At 43.5% G+C, this 21,742-nt stretch overlaps 1 protein-coding gene across 5 annotated transcripts in view; it reads left to right on the forward strand.

The window, feature by feature from the left end:
* Nucleotides 1-3,212: 3,212 nt before the first annotated feature.
* The window catches only part of LOC310689985 (uncharacterized protein), an 85,801-nt gene continuing 67,271 nt past the window's right edge, over nt 3,213-21,742 (forward strand). For all 5 annotated transcript variants that reach the window (XR_014517750.1, XR_014517751.1, XR_014517752.1 and 2 more), the window contains exons 1-2: nt 3,213-3,404; nt 13,605-13,696. Coding sequence is in view for 1 of the 5 variants with exons in the window: in XM_083468637.1 (XP_083324763.1) it covers nt 3,367-3,404; nt 13,605-13,696 (130 nt within the window). In the remaining 4 variants the exon portion in view is untranslated. The remainder of the gene's footprint in view (nt 3,405-13,604; nt 13,697-21,742) is intronic.

The following is a 21,742-nucleotide window of genomic DNA, read 5'->3' on the forward strand; positions in this document are numbered from 1 at the left end:
CTCAGTTAATTGAATGAGGAAGTCTGTTAAGCACAAAGGTTGCGTTATGTGTCCTGCAAACACCATGCTTGCAAGACATGGATGGCATTTATTTACACTGCAGCATGCATTTATGCGATGCTGTGGGTTAAACCACAGAGCCTAGGGCTTGCCGATCAGAAGTTCAGCAGTTCGACTCCCCGAAACGGGGTGAGCGCCCGTTGCTCGGTCCCTGCTCCTGCCAACCTAGCAGTTCGAAAGCACGAAGTGCAAGAAAATAAATAGGTACTGCTCCGGCGGGAATGTAAACGGCGTTTCCATGCGCTGCTCTGGTTCGCCAGAAGCAGCTTAGTCATGCTGGCCACATGACCCGGAAGCTGTACGCCGGCACCCTCAGCCAATAAAGCGAGATGAGCGCCGCAACCCCAGAGTCGTCTGTAACTGGACCTAATGGTCAGGGGTCCCTTTACCTTTATGCATATTTAAGTCAAAACGCTTCGGGTTGATTCCAAAATAAGTCTCATTGACTTGTGTGTTAATGCTGGGGGAATCTCACCTTACGATTGCAATGTGTGACACCACACCAGATTGGAATTCCTGCAAGACATGTCAGTGTATACCAGTGCCGGATTCACGTATAAGCTAAGCAAGCTATAGCTTAGGGCCCCACTCTCTTGGGGTCCCCAGAAAAATTAAAGGAAAAAAATCTGGATGTACATTTCCAAAATGTAAAATAAAAAACAAATAAAAGTTACATACGGCAACAGTGTTTTGTGTTCTATAGGCTCCTATGATGTAAGCAATGAGCCCCGCCTGCTATATAAAGAACCCCCATTAACTTCAGTAGCTTGGGGCCTCATCAAACCTAAATCCAGCCGTGGTGCATACCACAGTCTAAAGTGTACACTGCATATGTTACAGGCCATAATAAAGTACTAATGAACTGTATTACAGTGGTACCTCGGGTTAAGTACTTAATTCGTTCTTAATTCTCCTTCAGAACTGTTCTTAACCTGAAGCACCACTTTAGCTAATGGGGCCTCCTGCTGCTGCTGCGCCACCGGAGCACAATTTCTGTTCTCATCCTGAAGCAAAGTTCTTAAGCTGAAGCACTATTTCTGGGTTAGTGGAGTTCGGTAACCTGAAGCGTATGTAACCCGAGGTATTCCACTGTATTCCAGTGAACACGTACATGGAAGCATGCCATACAAACCACACTTCAGTATTCTGCATACATTCATGCATCCGAGTCATGTAGAATTTATATGAAATTTACCATGGTTCTGAACTGTTTCTATGTTACTAAGGGGGGTGGGCAGGCGGTCAGTCCTGAACTCAGCAATAAGAAAACGATGACGTGATGATCATCCTAAATCTATATCCATATGATGATGATGTACTGGTCATCCCAAATCTACTTGTGCTCTACATGGCATGTGTAAGCAATTTGTTAATAAAATTCAGTATGCCACTTAATAAAAAAAATCTGTGCTATTTACAAAGAAATGGATAGGTAGTTGAGGGAGTTTCCCTGCTTTAATTGAGACAGGGCTGATTTATTTAAAACAATAGTATCTCTCCAAATCTTGAGTTGGCTTCAAACAAAATAATACAACACTATAAATGTCAGCAAAGCACAATGTTAAACAAGATGCTTCTAGCAGTCACTAAAACATATGCTGTGTAGCAGCAGATCTTTCAGAATGTCTGCATTTTAGTTTCGCAGTTTGTAGTCCAGGCAGAACACGAAACTTTTCTCTTGAACAGCAGAGGTCTCTAGAACCCAGAAGTCTCATCCCTGCATTTTGCTTTGATCATGCCATCATTTCCTTCCTAGTCACTTCACACGCCTCACTTGCTTTTCTCGTGTAGTCGTCATACTTTTGCACTCATGTCTTTAGTATGTACCCAGCCACAATACACCCAAGAAGCAATATCAGATTACTAGATATGTGTGTAATCCCATCTGCACCACACTGTACATTGAAAGCAGTTTGACCGTTTTAAAATCCTACATAACATTCTGGGACCTGTAGTTTTGAGGGTACTGAGAGTTGATAGAACTGTCCTAGCCCACTCACAGAGCTAAAATTCCCAGTGTGGTTTAACAACTGATCCCACTTAGCCAGGTGACAGGGAACTGAAGCTTTGTGATGGGTCTCCTAACAACTTTCAGCACCCTTAAGAAACTACCTTTACCAGGATTATTATTGGGGGGGGGGGGGAGAGAAGCCATGACTTCAAGATGTTTTAAACACATTGTGCAGGTGGCGCCCAAGAGTGGTTATAAATATGGCCAATGGTTAGGGATAATGGGATTTGTAGCCCAGCAATGTGCAGAGGCCACAGTTCCCCGACCCTATGGTTACACCTAATGCGTAGTTTGGTTCTTCCCTTAACACAGGATATGGGCAGAGGGCCTTCTTGGTAGTGGCGCCCGCCCCGTGGAACACCCTCCCATCAGATGTCAAGGAAATAAACAACTATCTGATTATTAGAAGACATCTGAAGGCAACCCTCTTTAGAGAAGTTTTTAACGTTTGATGTTTTATCGTGTTTTTAATATTCTGTTGGGAGTCACCCAGAGTAGCTGGGGAAACCCAGCCAGATGTGTGGGGTATAAATAAATTTTTTTTTTAAAAAAAATTGTTTTAAAAAATGTTACACAACACTGAAGAAGAATATGATTACCCAGAAGTGTTGCAGATATTCAAAGTACCTGGGTGTTCACTTCAATGCACAGACCCTGGTATTTGATGAAGAACATGATGTCCCCATTTTCAATTTTTTAAAAGCGTGTTTATCTCTTCTGGATTTTACAAGCCATGTCGCTGGGCTGAATGGGAGAACCGCTCCTCATTCCAAGCAACTGCAACAAGCAGCAAGGAAGGTGGTTCATGGCCAATAAGCTGAGCTATCCATGGCGATGGGGAAGAGAGAGAACCCCATAAAGTTAAACAGGACGAGAAATGAAATGGAAACACTCATAGGCGAGAGATGAGAAACCCATCAGGCCTCCAATGTTTGACCACAACTCCCCATCCCTGCCAGATACCAAGCGCCAGCCCTCCAAGTTATGGGGAAATGCAGTGCCTCTGACAAAATAAAATAAAAATACCGTAAATCCACGTTTGCTAGGTGAGCAGAGGGTTAAGACACAAGTTCCCTTTAAATTCCTAGAGGGCACTTTGTGAGGTCACATCCTCTGCTTGCCCAGGTGGAAAAGGTAACAACAGGAAGATAATCCTTAGCACTTCTTCTCACCTGGGGAACAGTCTGTTTGTCTTCCTACAGCCTTAGGGAAGGGATAAGAGGGTCAAAAGCACCACCTTTGACCTTAAACCATGTATTTTGTCATCGAGAAGTATATTTTGCCTGACTTATTTCATGGCTGTTTTCTGCTTGAATTGCATCTGCAGTTTTATGTAAGTAAACGATTCTATTTTTTTAAGTATTCTTCCATTACAGACTTCTGTGCTGTTGTTTTGCTTAGAGGGGTAAATAGAATAAAGGAGAAGAGCCAGCCTTCCTAAAGCATCAATAATAATAATAATAATAATAATAATAATAATAATAATAATAATAATAAATAATATATTTATACCCCGACCATCTGGCTGAGTTTCCCCAGGTTTCTGGGCAGCTCCCAACAGAATATTAAATGCACTATAAAACACAACAGAAAGCTTTGTCCCAAGTTTCTGTGTTCATGCTGCAAAGGGTGGTATATATTTAACTCTGCTAAACTTGACGCTCATCTTACTCAAGCGAGCAAGAGGAAGGTTAATTAATACATAATGCATCCTGTCTTACTGTCCAAATCCATCCCGAGACAGGTAAGATCAGAACTGGCACAAAATCATCATTGCTATTTCAGTTTATATCTCCCTTTCCTTCAGGGAACTCTAGCTGCCACACCTGGTTCTCCCTCTGTCCGTTTTGTCCTCGCAACAGCCCTAGAATAGTAGAGTTGGAAGAGACTCCGATGGTCACCCAGTCCAACCCCCTGCAATGCAGAAATCTCAGCACAAAGGCTCCCATCCAATTTGAAACCAAACTGGACCCTGCTTAGCTTTGCAAATGTGCCCGCAGTTTTATCGCTGTACGAGTTAGGCTGAAAGAGTGTGCTTGACCCAAGGTTACCCAGAGAGCTTCATGGCGGAGTGAGGATTCTGATCTGCCAGGCTCAAGTCCAACATACGAACTACAACACCACACTGGCTTCCAGCTCCAGGCCCCAAAACCAGAAGATGCTTATATTTCCCCCTATCATTTATCTCCTTTTTAGCCCATGAATGTTTGTATTTCCCTCCTCCTTTTTAGCGGGCAGGAGTTCCCATACAAATTAGAAGATTTTGGAAGTTGTCACTTCTAGGGAGGGGTAAGATGCTGTCGCTGCTAAATTCAATTCTCCTTCAGAACTATTAACTGTACAGGAGCAACTCCTTTTTGCATCTAGTCTCTTGAAGGTTTTTGTTTGTTTAAATTCTCTCTGCATCTCTACCTACTCTTAAAAAACCTTTAAAATTTTTCTTAATGTTGTGGCCAGTCTTAGGCCAGGATTTGACTCCCTTCTGGTTTCCGGGTAACTTGACAATCAATACTCAGGAACAAAAATTGCACAGTGTTTATCCTCAGGAACCAAGGCTGCTGTTTTTGGCTGGCTCAGAAGGGGGAGATGTAGCACAAGGAATGTCCCTGTCGGAACAAATTTTCCACTGCCAAGTGAATTCTCCAAGGATTGGTTCAAACTCTGCTTTTTTTTTTGGTCCACATGACCAGTTCTGGGTAGGCGCTCACATGGACCAACATAACGGATTAACCTAGCAATCAGAAAACCAGCAAGTCCTATGGCTGCAATAGTTTAGCAGCCATAATCACAGAAGTGGCTTATTTGTAACTTTGGAGTGGGGTGGAGTGCAGACTATAATCTGGTGATATAATCTACACCGTACAGACATCCTCCCATGTCAGCTGAGATCTCCACAGGAACACCCACGGGCTTGGTTCACGTGATCCTTCTCTTCCAAAGATCACACAGATGTGGGAGCTCTCTGTGTGTGATCAGGTGCCTACATGGAATACCTGGTTCACAAATGGAGTCTATTGGGCTGGCTGGCAAAGGAGAGATGCTTATGAGAACATAAGAAGCTGCTTTGTATTGTTCGTTTGTTTATTGGACTGGTTGGCTGTGTATTACACTGAGGTTCCCAAGTGACTTGTGACACATTTAAATATGTCAACGTAGATATGTTACAGTCAAACCTCTGTTCCCGAACAGCTCCGTTTTGGAACGTTTCAGCTCCTGGACACCGAAAAAACCCGGAAGTAAATGCTCCGGTTTTTGAACATTTTTTGGAAGCCGAACGTCCAACGTGGCTTCCATTTGAGTGCAGGAAGCTCTTGCAGCCAATTGGAAGCCGTGCCTCGGTTGTTAAACATTTCGGAAGCCAAACGGATTACGTTTGACAACCGAGGTTTGACTGTACAGTGGTACTTCGGGTTAAGAATTTAATTCATTCCGGAGATCCGTTCTTAACCTGAAACTGTTCTTAACTGAAGCACCACTTTAGCTAATGGGGCCTCCCGCTGCTGCCACGCCACCAGCGCACGATTTCTGTTCTCATCCTGAAGCAAAGTTCTTAACCTGAGGTATTATTTCTGGGTTAGTGGAGTCTGTAACCTGAAGCGTTTGTAACCTGAAGCGTCTGTAACCCGAGGTACCACTGTATAATAATGACACAGTCATACAAAACACTTGGAATTCCATTTAAAAAATATACAAAATGCATCACCGCCACAAGGAGCTTAGGTAGTGCACGAACAGCAAAGATACTAGCACCAAGTCACTCCATTGGGTCATAGAATCATAGAATTGTACAGCTGGAAGGGAACCCCAAGGGTCATCTAGTCCAGCCCCCTGCAATGCAGGAATCTCAACTAAAGCATCCATGATAGGTGGCCATCCAACCTCTGCGTAAAAACATCAAAGGAAAGAGTCCACCACCTCTCGTGGGAGTCTGTTCCACTGCCGAAGAGCTCTTAAGTGTCAGAAAGTTTTTTTTCCGAAAGTTTAGTTGGAATCTCCTTTCTTCAAACTTGAAGCCACTGGTTCGAATCCTACCCTCCAGAGCAGGAGAAAACACAAGTGTTCCCTTGTCCATGTAACAGCCCTTGAGGTTTTTGAAGATGATTATCATATCTCTTCTCAGTCTCCTCTTTTCCAGACTAAACAAACCCTTCAACCATTCCTCATAAGGCTTGCTTTCCAGAGCCTTGATCACTGAATTCTGTATTGTCAACACTGGTTAGCAACAGCTCTCCAGGATTTCAGATGGGAGACATTCCCAGCCCTGCATGAAGCTGCCAATGATTGAACCTAGGAGCTTCTGCATACAAGACAGATGCTCTATCCCTGAGCTATGGCCCTTTCACTTTTCCTTCCACTTCCAACATATAATTGTGTTGCCATCCCCAACCAAATATACGAATGAGGGTTATGTCACAGTATGTCAGGCTTCAGGGAATCAGCTTCCTCCCCCTTTGGCAGTAGATAAGCAGAACCAGTTAGAAACTTTAATGATCACAGTGAGAGAACAAAGAATCGAATTCCTAGGAATGGCGATGCTCCCAATTAAGGGTTCCACCCACTTACTCCTAGTCACCCTGTCACCACCATGTCTTGTACCCTGAGCTCGTAACCACTGTGCTGCCTGTGCTGACACCTTATCAGCTCTTCTTGACCTTGGGCTGAGTGGATTAATGTTTTCCAAACAGTGAATCTGTTAACTCTCTCCCTCCCAGTTCTTCTCCTCCTAGCTGTTCCCCATCCAGTATTTCCCAGCTTCTGCCTTCAGAACTATGTCCTTCTGCAAACCACTGTTCCAAATCTACACTGTTCTCCTGCTCCTGGGAAGATTCAGGATTCTGATCAGGAGCAGGGGGAGGGGGAGGCTCCCACCATTCTTCCTCAGTGCAGCTCTCCTCAGCTCAGTCCCTGACACAGTAACATATGACCAAGACAGACTATGTTCCCACCTAGCACAATATTGACAACTTTGACTGCCTCAGTGTAGGTCTTTCACAAGATCTGCTACCTGATCCTTTTTATGAAAGTCGGAGATGTTTAATCAATAACCATATGCAAATGCTATGCAAATTATTTCAGAATTTGCATCTACACATGTAGATCATCATAAGCAGATTTTAATGCAAACTTATTTTGCCCTCTTTTCCTGTGATCCTTTTGGGAGGCTCGTTTGCATACATGCAAATTGGCATTGTGTGAATGGGCACTCAGTCAAACGGTAAGAAACATAAAAGCAATTAGGGGTTTGAGATGGAACTCCTATGCGAAAGGATGACCCTCAGCTTCGGAGCAGAGGATGATGAACCAATGAATTTACAGAAATGTCAGGAAGAAGGAGAATGACATAACCAAAACTTATGCGGGGGGGGGGGATGGGACTCCTGAACATTACAGTGATAAAATAAGGAAATCATAGCCACAGAGATGAATAATGATCAAAGACTGAAGTGAAATCAAACTGCAGAGCAGAGGGAGCGAGAGAAAACAGCAGGGGTGACACAGAGGACAGAGGGGGGGGGGCTATATCTTTCCAGACGAACACCCTGAATCAAAGTGAAATGTACAACTAATTCAATCCACCCAAGATGTTTCAGGGGCAGCTCAGATGCAGCGTCTCCTGCAAAGTTGCTCCAGCTGCTCCACACACAATTCTTGCCAGGGAGTGAAACAAATTCTTGCTGGCTGGAAACATAAGGAAAATAACCCCCAAAGAGCCCTCCCACATCCATATATATCTGTATCTGTATCTGTATCTGTATCTGTATCTGTATCTGTATCTGTATCTGTATCTGTATCTGTATCTGTATCTGTATCTGTATCTGTATCTGTATCTGTATCTGTATCTGTATCTGTATCTATCTATATATCTTTCTCTCTATATATATTTATGTAAAGGGACCCCTGACATTAGGTCTAGTCATGGCCGACTCTGGGGTTGCAGCGCTCATCTCGCTTTATTGGCCGAGGGAGCCGGCGTCCAGCTTCCGGGTCATGTGGCCACCATGACTAAGCTGCTTCTGGCGAACCAGAGCAGTGCACGGAAATGCCGTTTACCTTCCCGCTGGAGTGGTACCTATTTATCTACTTGCACTTTGACGTACTTTCGAACTGCTAGGTTGGTAGGAGCAGGGACCGAGTAACGGGAGCTCACCCCGTTGCAGGGATTCAAACTGCCGACCTTCTGATCAGCAAGTCCTAGGCCCTGTGGTTTAACCCACAGCACCACCCGTGTCCCATATATATATATTGCAGTAAATAAATAAAACCAAATGACTCAACCAAATGATATTTTAAGGAAGCAATTCTTATTGGGAAGTAAGCCCCATCAAGCACAGCAGACAGGGCTGGGGTACCTGGGGCTCCCCAGATGTTGTTGTACCCCAACTCCCATCATTCCTGACCATAGTTTATGCTGCTAGTGTATGCTTGTGAAACGTGGACCACTTATAAACACCATCTCCAACTCCTCGAAAGATTCCATCAATGAAAAAATTTACACACCACCTGGGAAAGACAGGCAAACTAATGCCAGTGTACTGGAAGAAGCAAAGATCACCAGTGTGGAAGCGATGATTCTTCAACATCAACTTTGTTGGACTGGTCATGTTGTGCAGATGCCTGATGATCGTCTTCCAAAGCAACTACTCTATTCCGAACTTAAAAATGGAAAGCGTAATGCTTTCAACAAAAGAGAATTAAAGACTCTCTCTAGGCAAATCTTTAAAAATATAGTATAAACACCAACAACTGGGAAACACTGGCTTGCGAGCGCTCCAATTGGAGAACAGCCTTTACCAAAGGTGTCATGGACTTTGACGATGCTCGAACTCAGGATGAAAGGGAGAAACAAGCTAGAAGGAAGGCACGTTTGGCAAACCTTTACCGTGATCAATTCCTGTCTGGAAACCTATGGTATGTCCCCACTGTGGAAGGAAGTGTGGATCCAGAATTGGCCTCCACAGTCACATATGGACTCACTTTTAAAACTGTTTATGGAAGACAATCTTACTTGGCTATGAGTGATCGCCAAAGAAGGAAGATTCTGCCAGCAACGGCAACATCTGGAAGGCTGTAGCTCTGCCATCCCTGCAGCAGGACCTACTTCTGACTAAATATGGAAGAGATGGTACTGTCAGTAATCATTACTTTTCTGGCTCTGCCTGCATGAACCAGATCCCTCCCCATTGACACCATCATTCATTACCCGATGACTACAAGAAAACAAATAAGGCTGAATTAATCCATTTCCAGATGAAACTCATGGCCTGTTAGCCTTGGATCTGTTCTCTTATCTGGGGCAGGCCAAATAAGATGTTCCTTAATGCTACATAGCCTTGGCTGAGCACAAAATGGAAGACCGATAGGCTTGGAGCGGGTGGTCCTTGTGTCTGAAAGGACGGCAAAGGCTTGTTGTTTTTTTCTAAGTAGTCCAGCTCTAGTTGCTGTTTGCGTCCCTAAAAAGTGCTTTCTGAGACACTGATTTCATTCGGAGAAGAAAAGCTTGTTGCAGATTGAGTCTGCGTTGCCCCAAAGTGTTTCCACTGAGAAACAATTTTTTATTTTTATTTTTATTTTTATTTTATTTTTATACCCCGCTGGGTTTCCTCAGCCAATCTGGGCAGCTTCCAACAAAATATTATGCACTATATATTTAAAGAAGTATCACACCCCTTTAAACAATCATGGCTTTCCCTCAAAGTATCCTGGGAGCTGTAGTTTGCAATGATGATGATGATGTATTATTTATACCCTGCCCATTTGCCTGGTTTCCTGAGCTGCTCTGGACGGCTCCCAATAAAACACCAAACATTAAAACCTTTCAAATACAGGGCTGCCTTCGGATGTCTTCTAAAAGTCAGATAGTGGTTTATTTCCTTGACATCTGATGGGAGGGTGTTCCACAGGGTGGGCGCCACTACCAAGAAGGCCCTCTGCCTGGTTCCCTGTAACCTCATTTCTCACAGTTGAGGGAACTGCCAGAAGGCTCTCGGAGCTGGACCTCAGTGCTGAACAATGGGGGTTTGTGTCCACTGCTGCCCAACAATGATGTGGGTGGGTGCACACCAAGATCGCAATCCCCACCTCCTGCTTCGTTCACCTGGAATGTGTGCAGGAAGGAAGAAAGCATGGATAATTGAATCAAGGGAGGATCTCCAAACAGGTTTCAAGTAACCACAGCCACCTTTGTGGACAGTATTATCTAGAATCAATCCAGATGGAAAGCAGCATGTTGCAAACAATTCTGGATTGAGGAAAATCTACATTCTTCTGCTGCAAACAGCTTAGTATGGACACAATCAGAGAACCATTGTTTATTTTATTTTTTTAAATACTTTTATTCGATTTTACATTTGCATTCATATGTAAATCATAATCATATACAAATAGGATTCTCTGAATCCCTAGATTTCCCTCCACCCCTCCATGGGTTCCATAGTTATTCTTTTTCCAACTGCATCGTATAATGTTCTCCATATTTCCTTCAAACTGAATTGTTATCATAGTTTTTGTTACATTGCAGGTGTTAAAATCCTGTCAATGTTTTTAATTGTTTACAGTATTTTTCTAAATAGCTTATAAATTTTCCCCATTCTTTGTTAAATTTATTGTCTTCTTGGTTTCTGATCTTCCCAGTCATTTTTGCCATTTCAGCATAGTCCATCATCTTTGTTAGCCATTCCTCTGGGCCAGAAGTATCCTTGCAGTTGTTGTTGCATGCATAGTCTTTTCTGCTCCTTTGGTATTTCTGGACCTAAAATTCCTAATTAAAAAGCTTCTGTTTTTTCCACAAAAGTTATTTTAAACCTCCCCCCCCCCAACTCATTATAAATCATTTTCCAATGTACTTTCATTATCTTGCATGTCCACCACATATGGTAGAATGTGCCCTGTTCAGAGAATCATTGTTTAAGTTCTCTGTGCAAATATTTGTCATATCTTGACACAGAAGGGCATTTTTTTTTTATCGTGGCAGCTAGAGCTACCATTTGATGTGCTAGCTCGACGGCTTGTGCACATGGTGGCTTGCACATGTTGTTGTTGTTTAGTCGTTTAGTTGTGTCCGACTCTTTGTGACTCCCTAGACCAGAGCACACCAGGCACTCCTGTCTTCCACTGCCTCCTGCAGTTTGGTCAAACTCATGTTAGTAGCTTCGAGAACACTGTCCAACCATCTCGCCCTCTGTTGTCCCCTTCTCCTTGTGCCCTCAATCCTTCCCGACATCAGGGTCTTTTCTAGGGAGTTCTCTCTTCTCATGAGGTGGCCAAAGTATTGGAGCCTCAGCTTCAGGTATCAGGTAGTGATAAAGCAAGATATCAAATCCAAACCCTTCTTCTTCATCTTCTTCCTTCCAGTGAGCACTCGGGGCTGATTTCCTTAAGAATGGATAGGTTTGATCTTCTTGCAGTCCATGGGACTCTCAAGAGTCTCCTCCCTCTATTCTGCAGTGTGCTTGGAGGTCACTATGCCACCCAACACATGAGTGCTCGGAAGGGTTGGGACTAGCTGGTAGAATCATGCCACACAGACCCCTGGCATAGCTAGGAATATCTGCACAGAGCCGAAGCAGTTACTTCTCAATGTGCACATTCAGGACATGTGGGTAAGCAGTCATCTGCAGCATCTGGTGAGGATTTTAACAGATTGCCACAGCTGAAAAATAGCTGATGGCTCAGGGGAGGGTAGAATGCAGACAACTTCCCACAACACCGGACTCGCACCTCTGTAAGTTGCCACTCGGTAAATGGCGTCTATGTGACATAAACTTGTTTGAGAACAGCTGTTTCTCACAGCGAGATTCAGAGCCATTAAATCTGCAATCCTAGACACATTTGCCTGGGAGTAAGTCGCATTGCACTCAGTAGGGCTTACTTTTGAGTCGACACATCAAAGAATGCGCTGCAAGACTGGTGTTCTAAACGAATTTACTCTACACCCCACTGAAGATGATGGGACTTGCAGTACATTGGAGTCAATGGGCAACAGCTTGTACTGTGAGTCTTACGACATTCCTCTCCCCCGTTACACGCAGCTTTTGTCAATTTAGTTTTCCTCTTGACACAAAAAAATTATTGCTCACATGATGACAATATAGTCCAATAGTTATTACCTCTGAGGAACAAATCACCGCTGTTGTTATTTTTTAATAACGGTTATTACCTGACAAAATAATAGCAATGCCATTTCCCCAACGGCAGTGTAATTGTGGCAAATGGTTTTTAAGGAAGCTCACGATGAATGACTGAGAGCCCATCTAAGAGAGTGGAACAAAAGACTCTTTAAAGTACAAAGTAGGTGGGTTTGAAGATTGCCATAGGTAAATATAATATTAATAAGCATTAGGGAAGGCATAAGAATGCAGAAATACCCCAATGCCAATCTGCAAATCAATAACTCGCCCACACTTTGGTTCTGATGCCCAATTCTAGTTGCCCCAAGTGACAAGGTCTGGAAAAGGCACAGTCATTTCCAATACAAAATGGACCCAATCCGGAAACCCAGCATGCATGTTATTGTGTAGGACAGAGTTTTTCAACCTTTTTGGGTCCATGGCTCCCTTGACCAACTGTATTCTTCCTGCAGCACCCCTGTGGGGCTCAGGAGCCCAGTTCTGTCACCCCTTTTTGAACCCCTGTGGGGCTCAGGAGCCCAGTTCTGTCACCCCTTTTTGAATACCCTCCCTTGGTGTTCCCTCAGCCTCCTCTCCTTGGGAGACCTCTGGGCAGGCCCCCTGGTCTCTGAGCTTCCCCTCTGCCCCAAAGAGAGGTGCCTCCCCGCACTGCCCTACAGGGGCCTGGGAAGCATCCCCATGCCCCATCCCCATTTCCCAGAGGTGCCATTCCCCTGGGGAGCTTGTAGCCAAGGCTGCTGCAACAAACAGTTGTGTAAGCCTTTGGGGGGCAGAGACATGAGAAGGTATCAGAGGAATGGAGGGAAGGAAAGAGGGACAGATGCCAATGTTGCCTGCGGCACCCCTGAGCATCATTCGAGACACCCCAGGGTGCCATGGCACCCTGGTTGAAAACCAGTGGTGTAGGAAGACCTCCCCTTTGACAGTCCTATGACAGTCGATGAGGGGGAAAGCACAGGAAAACTTTGGACCAAGTTTACTGGCATTAATTGTACTACCAGTGTGGTGTCATGGTTAAGAGCAGTAGACTCGTAATCTGGTGAACCGGGTTCGCTTCCCCGCTCCTCCACATGCAGCTGCTGGGTGACCTTGGGCCAGTCACACTTCTGTGAAGTCTCTCAGCCCCACTCATCTCACAGAGTGTTAGTTGTGGGGGAGGGTGGGAAAGGAGATTGTTAGCCGCTTTGAGACTCCTTCGGGTAGTGATAAGGTGGGATATCAAATCCAAACTCTTCTTCTACCATCTTCAGATTGTTTACTGGTTGCGTGTCCCATGCGTTGGTCTTTCCATGATTTTTGCCCTGAAGCAATGTCAGACGAAATGGCCTAGAATTGAGCTCAGTGGTGGAGAGAAGAAGAGCACACAGCATGAGATAAAAATGTTTCCCACATTGTTCTCTCTCCAGATACATCTATAATGGACCCAACACACTCCAACTGTTCCTGTTTATCGCCTTGGCTGGAAAATATCACTTTCTCTTGTCGATGGATCCTTCAGGTAATTGAATAACGCTGAATCAATATTTGTTTCATGCACACTCACATGTTTGTGTGGTTATAAATGGAGAAAAATTCTTCCCAGACTTTTTTCTTGCTCAAGAAACAACAAAAACAGCAAAAACAACTATACCACCACCACCACCACCACCACCACCACCACCACCACCACAACAACAACAACTATACTGCCCTATAGCCACATGTCTCAGGGCAGTTCACAGGATAAAATTACGATATAAAAACAGGTTGAGAAGATTAATTTGGCATTTGATTTTAATCAGCTTTGTCATATTGCCTGGAGAAGCATTATTTCCCAAATCCATGTACAGTGGTACCTCAGCTGTCGAACGTAATCCATTTTGGAAGACTGTTAGACTTCCGAAACATTTGACAACTTGGGCACAATGTGCAGTAGGCAAATTCAACTCAGAAAATTGAGAAATGCACCTCAGAAGCTGTTCAACTTCCAAGGCACGTTCGAAAACAGAAGCATTTACTTCCGGGTTTTCGGCATTTGAAAACCAAAACGTTCAGCTTCTGAGACGTTTAACAACCGAGGTACCACTGTAATTTAATATGCACACTAGGGAACAGAAGCCTTATATCTGCTTCAGATCTCACAGAAAGAGCGCTAGGTCATGTGCAGGATAGAGTCCATGGTTTGACCACTGTGCACTTCTGCCCCCTATTGCTTTCTTGGAGGTTCCACCCAGCACATACATAACCCATAGAAATCACTATAATCCGATTGCCTTTGATCAGAACGTAATGATGTTGTTAAAATATTGCTTTGAAACCACATGGAAATGTGGCAGCTGAAGCCCCTTCAGATGTGGTGATAGGGAAAATATGGTGGATGCTTCAGGCAGCAGACACTGGAGTGTGTGGAAGGGCAGCGGCAGCAGTCCCTTCTGAGTTAACTTCAGGCATTCTCCTCTGTCGGATGACAGGACAACCCCAAGCAGTTGTAGAGTCCCATGGATTGTGTGAGCAGCTTCAAGGAACAAAACCTGTAGCCCCTCTGTTGAAATTAGAGTGTGTCCAGTGCTGCTTTTCTGGGGGTGGGGGGTGGGATGCAGGGGTACACATACTCCTAAACCAGGCATGGCCAAACTTGGCCCTCCAGCTGTTTTGGGACTACAACTCCCTTCATCCCTAGCTAACAGGACCTGTGGTCAGATATGATGGGAACTGTAGTTCCAAAACAGCTGGAGGGCCAAGTTTGGCCATGCCTGCCCTAAACATTTTATGAATCTAACTGTAGAAGAAACCAAAAAATTTAAAATTCGTAGTTTCTTCTATAGCATGATGAAATGTCAGTTCCGTTGCTACCCCTGATGGCGGCCTCATTTCTCATCATGTGGTTTCCTGAGTCTCAGACGGAAACGAGTGTTTAATGTGTGAAGTAGGAGTTGGAATCTAGCACGGTGATTGGTCAGTTTTGTTGTATTTACTGTATTTACTTTTCCCAATTTGAACTATAAAATGGTGATTTTCTTGAATCAAAATGAGAGTATCCCCTAAACATTTTTTAGAGGGGTGGAAAGCACTGAGTGCGGCTATTTGCCAGGAATTTCCCAAAGAAGGTTCTAGAATTGCTTTGAAGCAAGGCAAAAACAGTTAATTGAGACCTTTGGCACCCCAGTCAACATGGCCAATGGTTAGAGATGGCAGAATTTGTAGAGCAGCAACTTCTAGAAGGCTAATGATTCTCCTGCCTTGATCTAGAGCAAATTGCTCATAAACTCATAAAAAGGCAACTATGGGTTTGTGGTGCTCATCTCGCTTTCAGACTTTGGGAGCCGGTGTTTGTCCACAGACAGCTTTCTGGGTCATGTAGCCAGCATGACTAAACCGCTTCTGGCACAAAGGGACACCGTGACGGAAACCAGAGTGTACGGAAACGCCATTTACTTGAATTAAGACACTTGATGGTTTCCATTAGCCATAAGAACACCTATATGTTTTATTTTTTCAACTGAGGCTGAGTACAGTACTTTTCGGAGGATCAGACCTTGAACACTTTTGTCTTACCTGATGCATTTCTGAAAAATTATTGGTGATGTGAGTAAAGCACCATTTTCGAGTGCTTTCGGACACATTTGGAGACCACTTTGCCTGAAAGTGTGTTGATGGATGTGCTTTGGAGGGTTTATCTTGTTTTAGTCAAGTGGCATTTTTGCTAGATGAGGGCTTCCAGTCTGTTTCATAGCAGCCTTTAGACTTGACCCAGCTTGTTATGCGTCAGTCAAGGTCCAGGCCTCAACCAGACAAATATTCAGTCTCCAGTTGCTCCTCAGCTCAGTGGATACCCTCTGTAATTTTCATTCAATGACTATAATTTGTGCGCTAGAGAAAACCTACATATCTCCAAACTATTTCTGTAATGAACTTGAGCATTTTATGGTGATGGTCAAGAATAACACACAGATATTTTGAAAGCCTGTTTGGAGAGCTTTCTTGCAGTAATCAGTAAGAATCTTTGCTCTTTTTATAGGACAGAAAAATTGTTGTGTTGTTGTTTTTTTAAATACTGTAGTTTATTAAACCTTCAGCAGCTGAAGAAATGTGGTGAACTATAAGGAAAACAACCAAGTTAGAAAAGGGGGCAGGAACTTGTATTAGAAAGTTGTGCAACTAAAATTTTATGTGCTGTTACACATTTTATGTGTTATACATTATTTGGATTCTTCTTTTCCATTCTAAAAAAATGCACCATTCTGCCATCTTGGAAAGGCCATAATTTGTTTTTTTAACATCCAAATAGCACTACATAGTGACAGCACTACAAAACAATATATTATATTAATGAAAAGCTGCAAACATTAATACTGTATATGTTCTCTTCTTTATTCTCTTTTAGATAGACAAGGGTATTTGCCATAATTTTCTATGTAAATTGAGGAGGGGTTTTGTTATTTATTTATTATTTCTTTTTTGTTTTTTATTAGTATTATGTTATGACAATATGTAGCAAAAACATTATATATCAAATATCTTATGTAAAAAAAAGCAAAACAAGTGAAATATAAAATAACAGAAGGGGGGGGGGAATATATATGAAAAGGAGTGAGGCACAGCATAACAAAACCTCCAGATTGCCATGAATAAATTAACAGGAAAAATATCACCATTTATTTTGTCATTCCAGAAATGCGAAAACAAGTTTGTTTTCAGGATTATTAAATATTGTGTTTCTCTCATATGCAAGTTTTATTATTAAGATAGTTTTCCTTAACCAATCAGTTATAGTAGGGGATCTTCATTTTTGTGCAATATATATGGTGATCATTTTGCATGGGGGTTCTGTTTCTGCCCCCCCCCCCCCCAAGTTGATGGAGCGTGCGTAAGCCTGCTGCAACTGAACTGGTTATGTTCCCTTAAATCCACTTCTGATGTGAATTGCAATTTACGTTTTCGAACAGTTCTATTGCATATAAGCAAGGAAGGAGATGCATTTTGGATCTGGCTGAGGTTTCTCGAAGGCGCTCAAAGCTGCAAAATGCTTAATTCAGCTTTGCAGATCTCGCTGCGTCCTAGACTGTATTACTTTTCAACTTCCAGCTGACTTGGTTAACCTTGTCCTTGCGCACGGAAGGAACCTCGCTGTCGTGCTCTGATATAGTGTGAGCTCAGAAAATGCTTGTAACAACTGGCGGGCCTCCAGAGCTGTTAATGCGTTTGGCTGTGCAACCTGCTGTTTTTGGAAAGTGGGGGAACAGTAAAATGAGGTTACGAAGCACACCCTTTTGCAAACAGTACTGGCCGAGTGGTCACATAGTAGAATCTTTGAAGGCTGTGAGTTCCAACTGTTAATTGGTTCCAAACAGCCCTAATCTATACAATGAAAATGAGACTTATGGATTGGTCTGGTTGCTGAATAGGATCCTAACCGCATGCACCGTTTTTTTAAATAAAAAAGTGGGGGTGTCAACATAAATAATAGAAGTCAGAATGCCTTACAGGCAGGTGGTTCTGCAGAGGAATCAGTTTGGACCTGCATTTATGCATTTTGATGAAGACGGTGCTGCCGCTGAGAGATTTGTTTTGTTGTTCCAGAGCACTGCTTCACCCCTTCCCTGCAGCAGTTGGGTTTTATTGTATTTACAGTGGTACCTCGGGTTAAGTACTTAATTCGTTCCTGAGGTCTGTTCTTAACCTGAAACTGTTCTTAACCTGAAGCACCACTTTAGCTAATGGGGCCTCCCGCTGCCGCCACGCCACCGGAGCACAATTTCTGTTCTCATGCAGAAGCAAAGTTCTTAACCCAAGGTACTATTTCTGGGTTAGCAGAGTCTGTAACCTGAAGCAAATGTAACCTAAAGCATATGTAACCTGAGGTACCACTGTATTATGAATGCAGTGGGCAATACTGGTCTTCTGGCAGCTTATAATAGTTTAGTAGTAGTAGTAATAATAATAATTAATAGTACCCCACCCACCAGACTGGTTGCCCCAGCTACTCTGGGCAGCTGCCAACAAACAACAAGAACAACAAATTACTTGTACCCCACCCATCTGGCCAGGCCTCCCCAGCCACTCTCGGTGGCTTCCAACAGAATATTAAAAACACAGTAAAAGATCAAACATTAAAAACTTCCCTAAACAGGGCTACCTTCAGATATCTTCTAAAAGTCAGATAGTTTATTTCCTTGACATCTGATGGGAGGGTGTTCCACAGGGCGGGCGCCACTACCGAGAAGGCCCTATGCCTGGTTCCCTGTAACCTCACTTCTTGCAGGGAGGGAACTGCCAGAAGGCCCTCGGAGGTGGACCTCAGCGTAATAAAACATGAAACATTAAAAACGTCCATAAAAGTTGTATAGTATCAGGACTGCATAACCTTTCTTCTGATTCCTCAGAGCTTGATCCTGTTTTTTCACATATACACACTATGTATGCTATGCTTACTTTATACTGGGCTGTACCTTAGTTGTAATGAGTGGTGGGCGTGGGTGAGGGAGCTTGCAAAAGACAATAGGGCTGGCTACTTCCCCCCCACAATAATTCTAGCACTGATTGGCAGGCCTATTTGTATTAGTTGAAATACTTTGTAGAGAATGTGGGAGTTCAGGCTAATGGCAAGAATGCCCAGGCCGCTTAGTGTGACTTCAATAACATTAGTCCTCCTTGAGTGCTAATTTCTGTTTCAAAGTGCACAAAAGAAATGTTAAAACGTTGCCCACGAGAGATCAAACTGATTATGTCAATACGTAATCTGCTAAACAGCCCCTATGCATATTTTTAACTTAGAAGATTGGGAGAACATATCAAACGGAAGCCATTAAATGTGTCCTGAAATACAGAAAATGGCAATAAAATTTCTAGAAAACATTTGCTGCTTTGTACATGTGAAAAGGATCTAGGGGGCTTAGTAGAGCACAAGCTTAACACAAGTCAATAGTGTGATGCAGCAGCAAAAACCCCCCAACCTAATGCTATTCTAGGAGGCAAAGACAGAAGTACAGTGGTGCTTTGGGTTACATACGCTGCAGGTTACAGACTCCGCTAACCCAGAAATAGTACCTTGGGTTAAGAACTTTGCTTCAGGATGAGAACAGAAATCGTGCTCCGGCGGTGCGGCGGCAGCAGGAGGCCCCATTAGCTGAAGTGGTGCTTCAGGTTAAGAACAGTTTCAGGTTAAGAATGGACCTCCGGAACGAATTAAGTACCATATGTTCTGGCGTACAAGACGACCTTTATCCCTGGAAAATCACCCCAAAAGTCGGGGGTTGTTTTATACGCCAGGTATACGCATTGGGAAGGAGAGGGAGCCGGTGAGCAGAGGCGCCCCTTCTGCCATCGCTCTTCCTCCCTCCCCACAGAAGGGGACACGGAAAGTCCTTCCGAGCGTGGCACTCACCTGCCCACCCGCCAAACGCCTCGCCTCGGGATGCTGCTGCTGCGATGGAAGAGGCAGCGGAGGGGTGCGTGCTCTGGCCCTGGCGGCGCTCAAACTCTATAACTCTAAATTTGAACAGCAAAAGTTGAGGGGTCGTCTTATACGCCCAGTCGCCTAATATGCCCGAATCTATGGTACTTAACCCAAGGTACCACTGTATAATGTCTCTATTCTGCTTTGGTCAGATCACACCTGAAGTGCTGTGTCCAATTCTGGGCACCACAATTTAAGAAAGATTTTGACAAGAATATGTGCAGAAGAGGGAAACCAAGATGATCAAGGGTCTGGAAACCAAGCCTTATGAGGAACAGTTGAGGGAACTGGGTATGTTTAACCTAGATAGGACAGTGAGAGGAAATAGGATAGCCACCTTCAGATATCTCAAAGGTTGCCCCATGGAAGATGGAGCAAGCTTGTTTACTCCTGCTCTGGAGTGTAAGACCTGAACCAACTTTTTCTGCCCATGGTGCTTCTGAAATTATATTATGTATAGCCATATATTCCAGTCACTTGTAAACAGAAGCAAAAAATGTAGTTGCCCCTTTTTCTTGGGAACCTCCCTCTTCCTCAAAAAAATTGTGTGCTTTTGTGAGTCTCCCTGAGAATTTTTCCCAAAATGCCCTCCCACTTTGGTGGCCTGAGGAAGTGAGAGAAGACCTCCTTTGCCCAGCCCTTGTTATAATAACAGTGTGGGATTCACACACACACACACACACACACACGCATTTTTGTAAAAAAATATTGTGTCTCAAGGCTCACAGAGTTCCCAACCTTGGGACAAGCCTTTTTCCAAGGTGTGAGAAACTGGCGCAGGCTGAAGCAACCTTCTTTAGCTTGCTCACCAATTACCCTGAGCACAGGTGCATGTGCCTGTGTGAAAGAAGGTACACTTGTTGACGTGTGCAGCTCAGCTGGTGTGTACGCAAACTGTCCACTAACTGAAGGCTGCACGTGAATCCCAAGTGCAAGAGTACAGCTCCACTATTTGTGCAGCTCAACATAGCGGGAGCTGGCGTTTGTCCACAGACAACTTTCCGGGTCATCTGGCCAGCATGACTAAGCCACCACGGAACACCGTGACTAAAACCAGAGCAGCGCACAGAAATGCCGTTTACCTTCCCGCCACAGCGGTACCTATTTATCTACTTGCACTGGTATGCTTTCGAACTGCTAGGTTGGTAGGAGCTGGGACAGAGAAATGGGAGCTCACTCTGTCATGGGGATTCGAACCGCCAACCTTCCGATCGGCAAGCCCAAGAGGCTCAGTGGTTTGGTCCCCGGTCCCACCTGAATGGTGCAGCAAGACATTTAAAAGAATGATGCAGCAGGGAGCGTTGCACCATTTGGGTTTCCATCCAGGCAGCATCACATTGGTGCTGGTAGGAGATGCTTAAAAGTCCTCAAGCACTCCAACAAGCTGATTTTAAACTCCTTAAAGAAGAAACGGAGACGCCAACCACTGATCAGTTATAAGAGTTTTTCTTTTTAGAATTCAAGCTTACACAGTAATCTATGCCCACTATAGTCATAATTACATATTAATATCTGCATACAAAAGCTATGTAAAAATTATATTCTTCCCCCAAATATACAAATTTTCTCTTCAGATAGTTTAAAACATTTGTGATCACATATTTTAATATAGCTTAGGCTGAAAAAATATTACCCATCTAGCATATCACTTAACACTGTTTGGAAAACAGAACAGAACAGAACAAAACAAAACATTTTTTTTTAATAATAAAAAAAGATCCTATTCCAGAATTCTCTGTCTTTCAAATAAATTCATGTAACTTCAAACAGCCTCAGGGCATGACTCCAAAACACAGAAAGGGCAACTCTAAAACCCACCAGAATCTTTCCTAATTTTATTTTGTAAAGAATATAGTAGTATATTGGGGGGGGGATGTGAAGCCATTTTGAGGAATTTTAAAATTAAGAACATAAAGAAACAAGAGGGGAAATTACTCATTCATGCCCTGATATGATCTTATCCAACACTAGTGTAATTAAATAAAGTGTCTTTTTAATGTTTAACATTGTGCTCAGTAATTTACATCAACTCAATCCACACCGCGATGTAGATTTACATTTGATTGTCTTGTGCATAAATAAGGGTTCGCTTTTAAAAGTTAGGTAAAC

Source organism: Podarcis liolepis, assembly GCF_965112155.1.
Source record: "Podarcis liolepis genome assembly, chromosome: 12".
Classification (NCBI taxonomy): domain Eukaryota; kingdom Metazoa; phylum Chordata; class Lepidosauria; order Squamata; family Lacertidae; genus Podarcis; species Podarcis liolepis.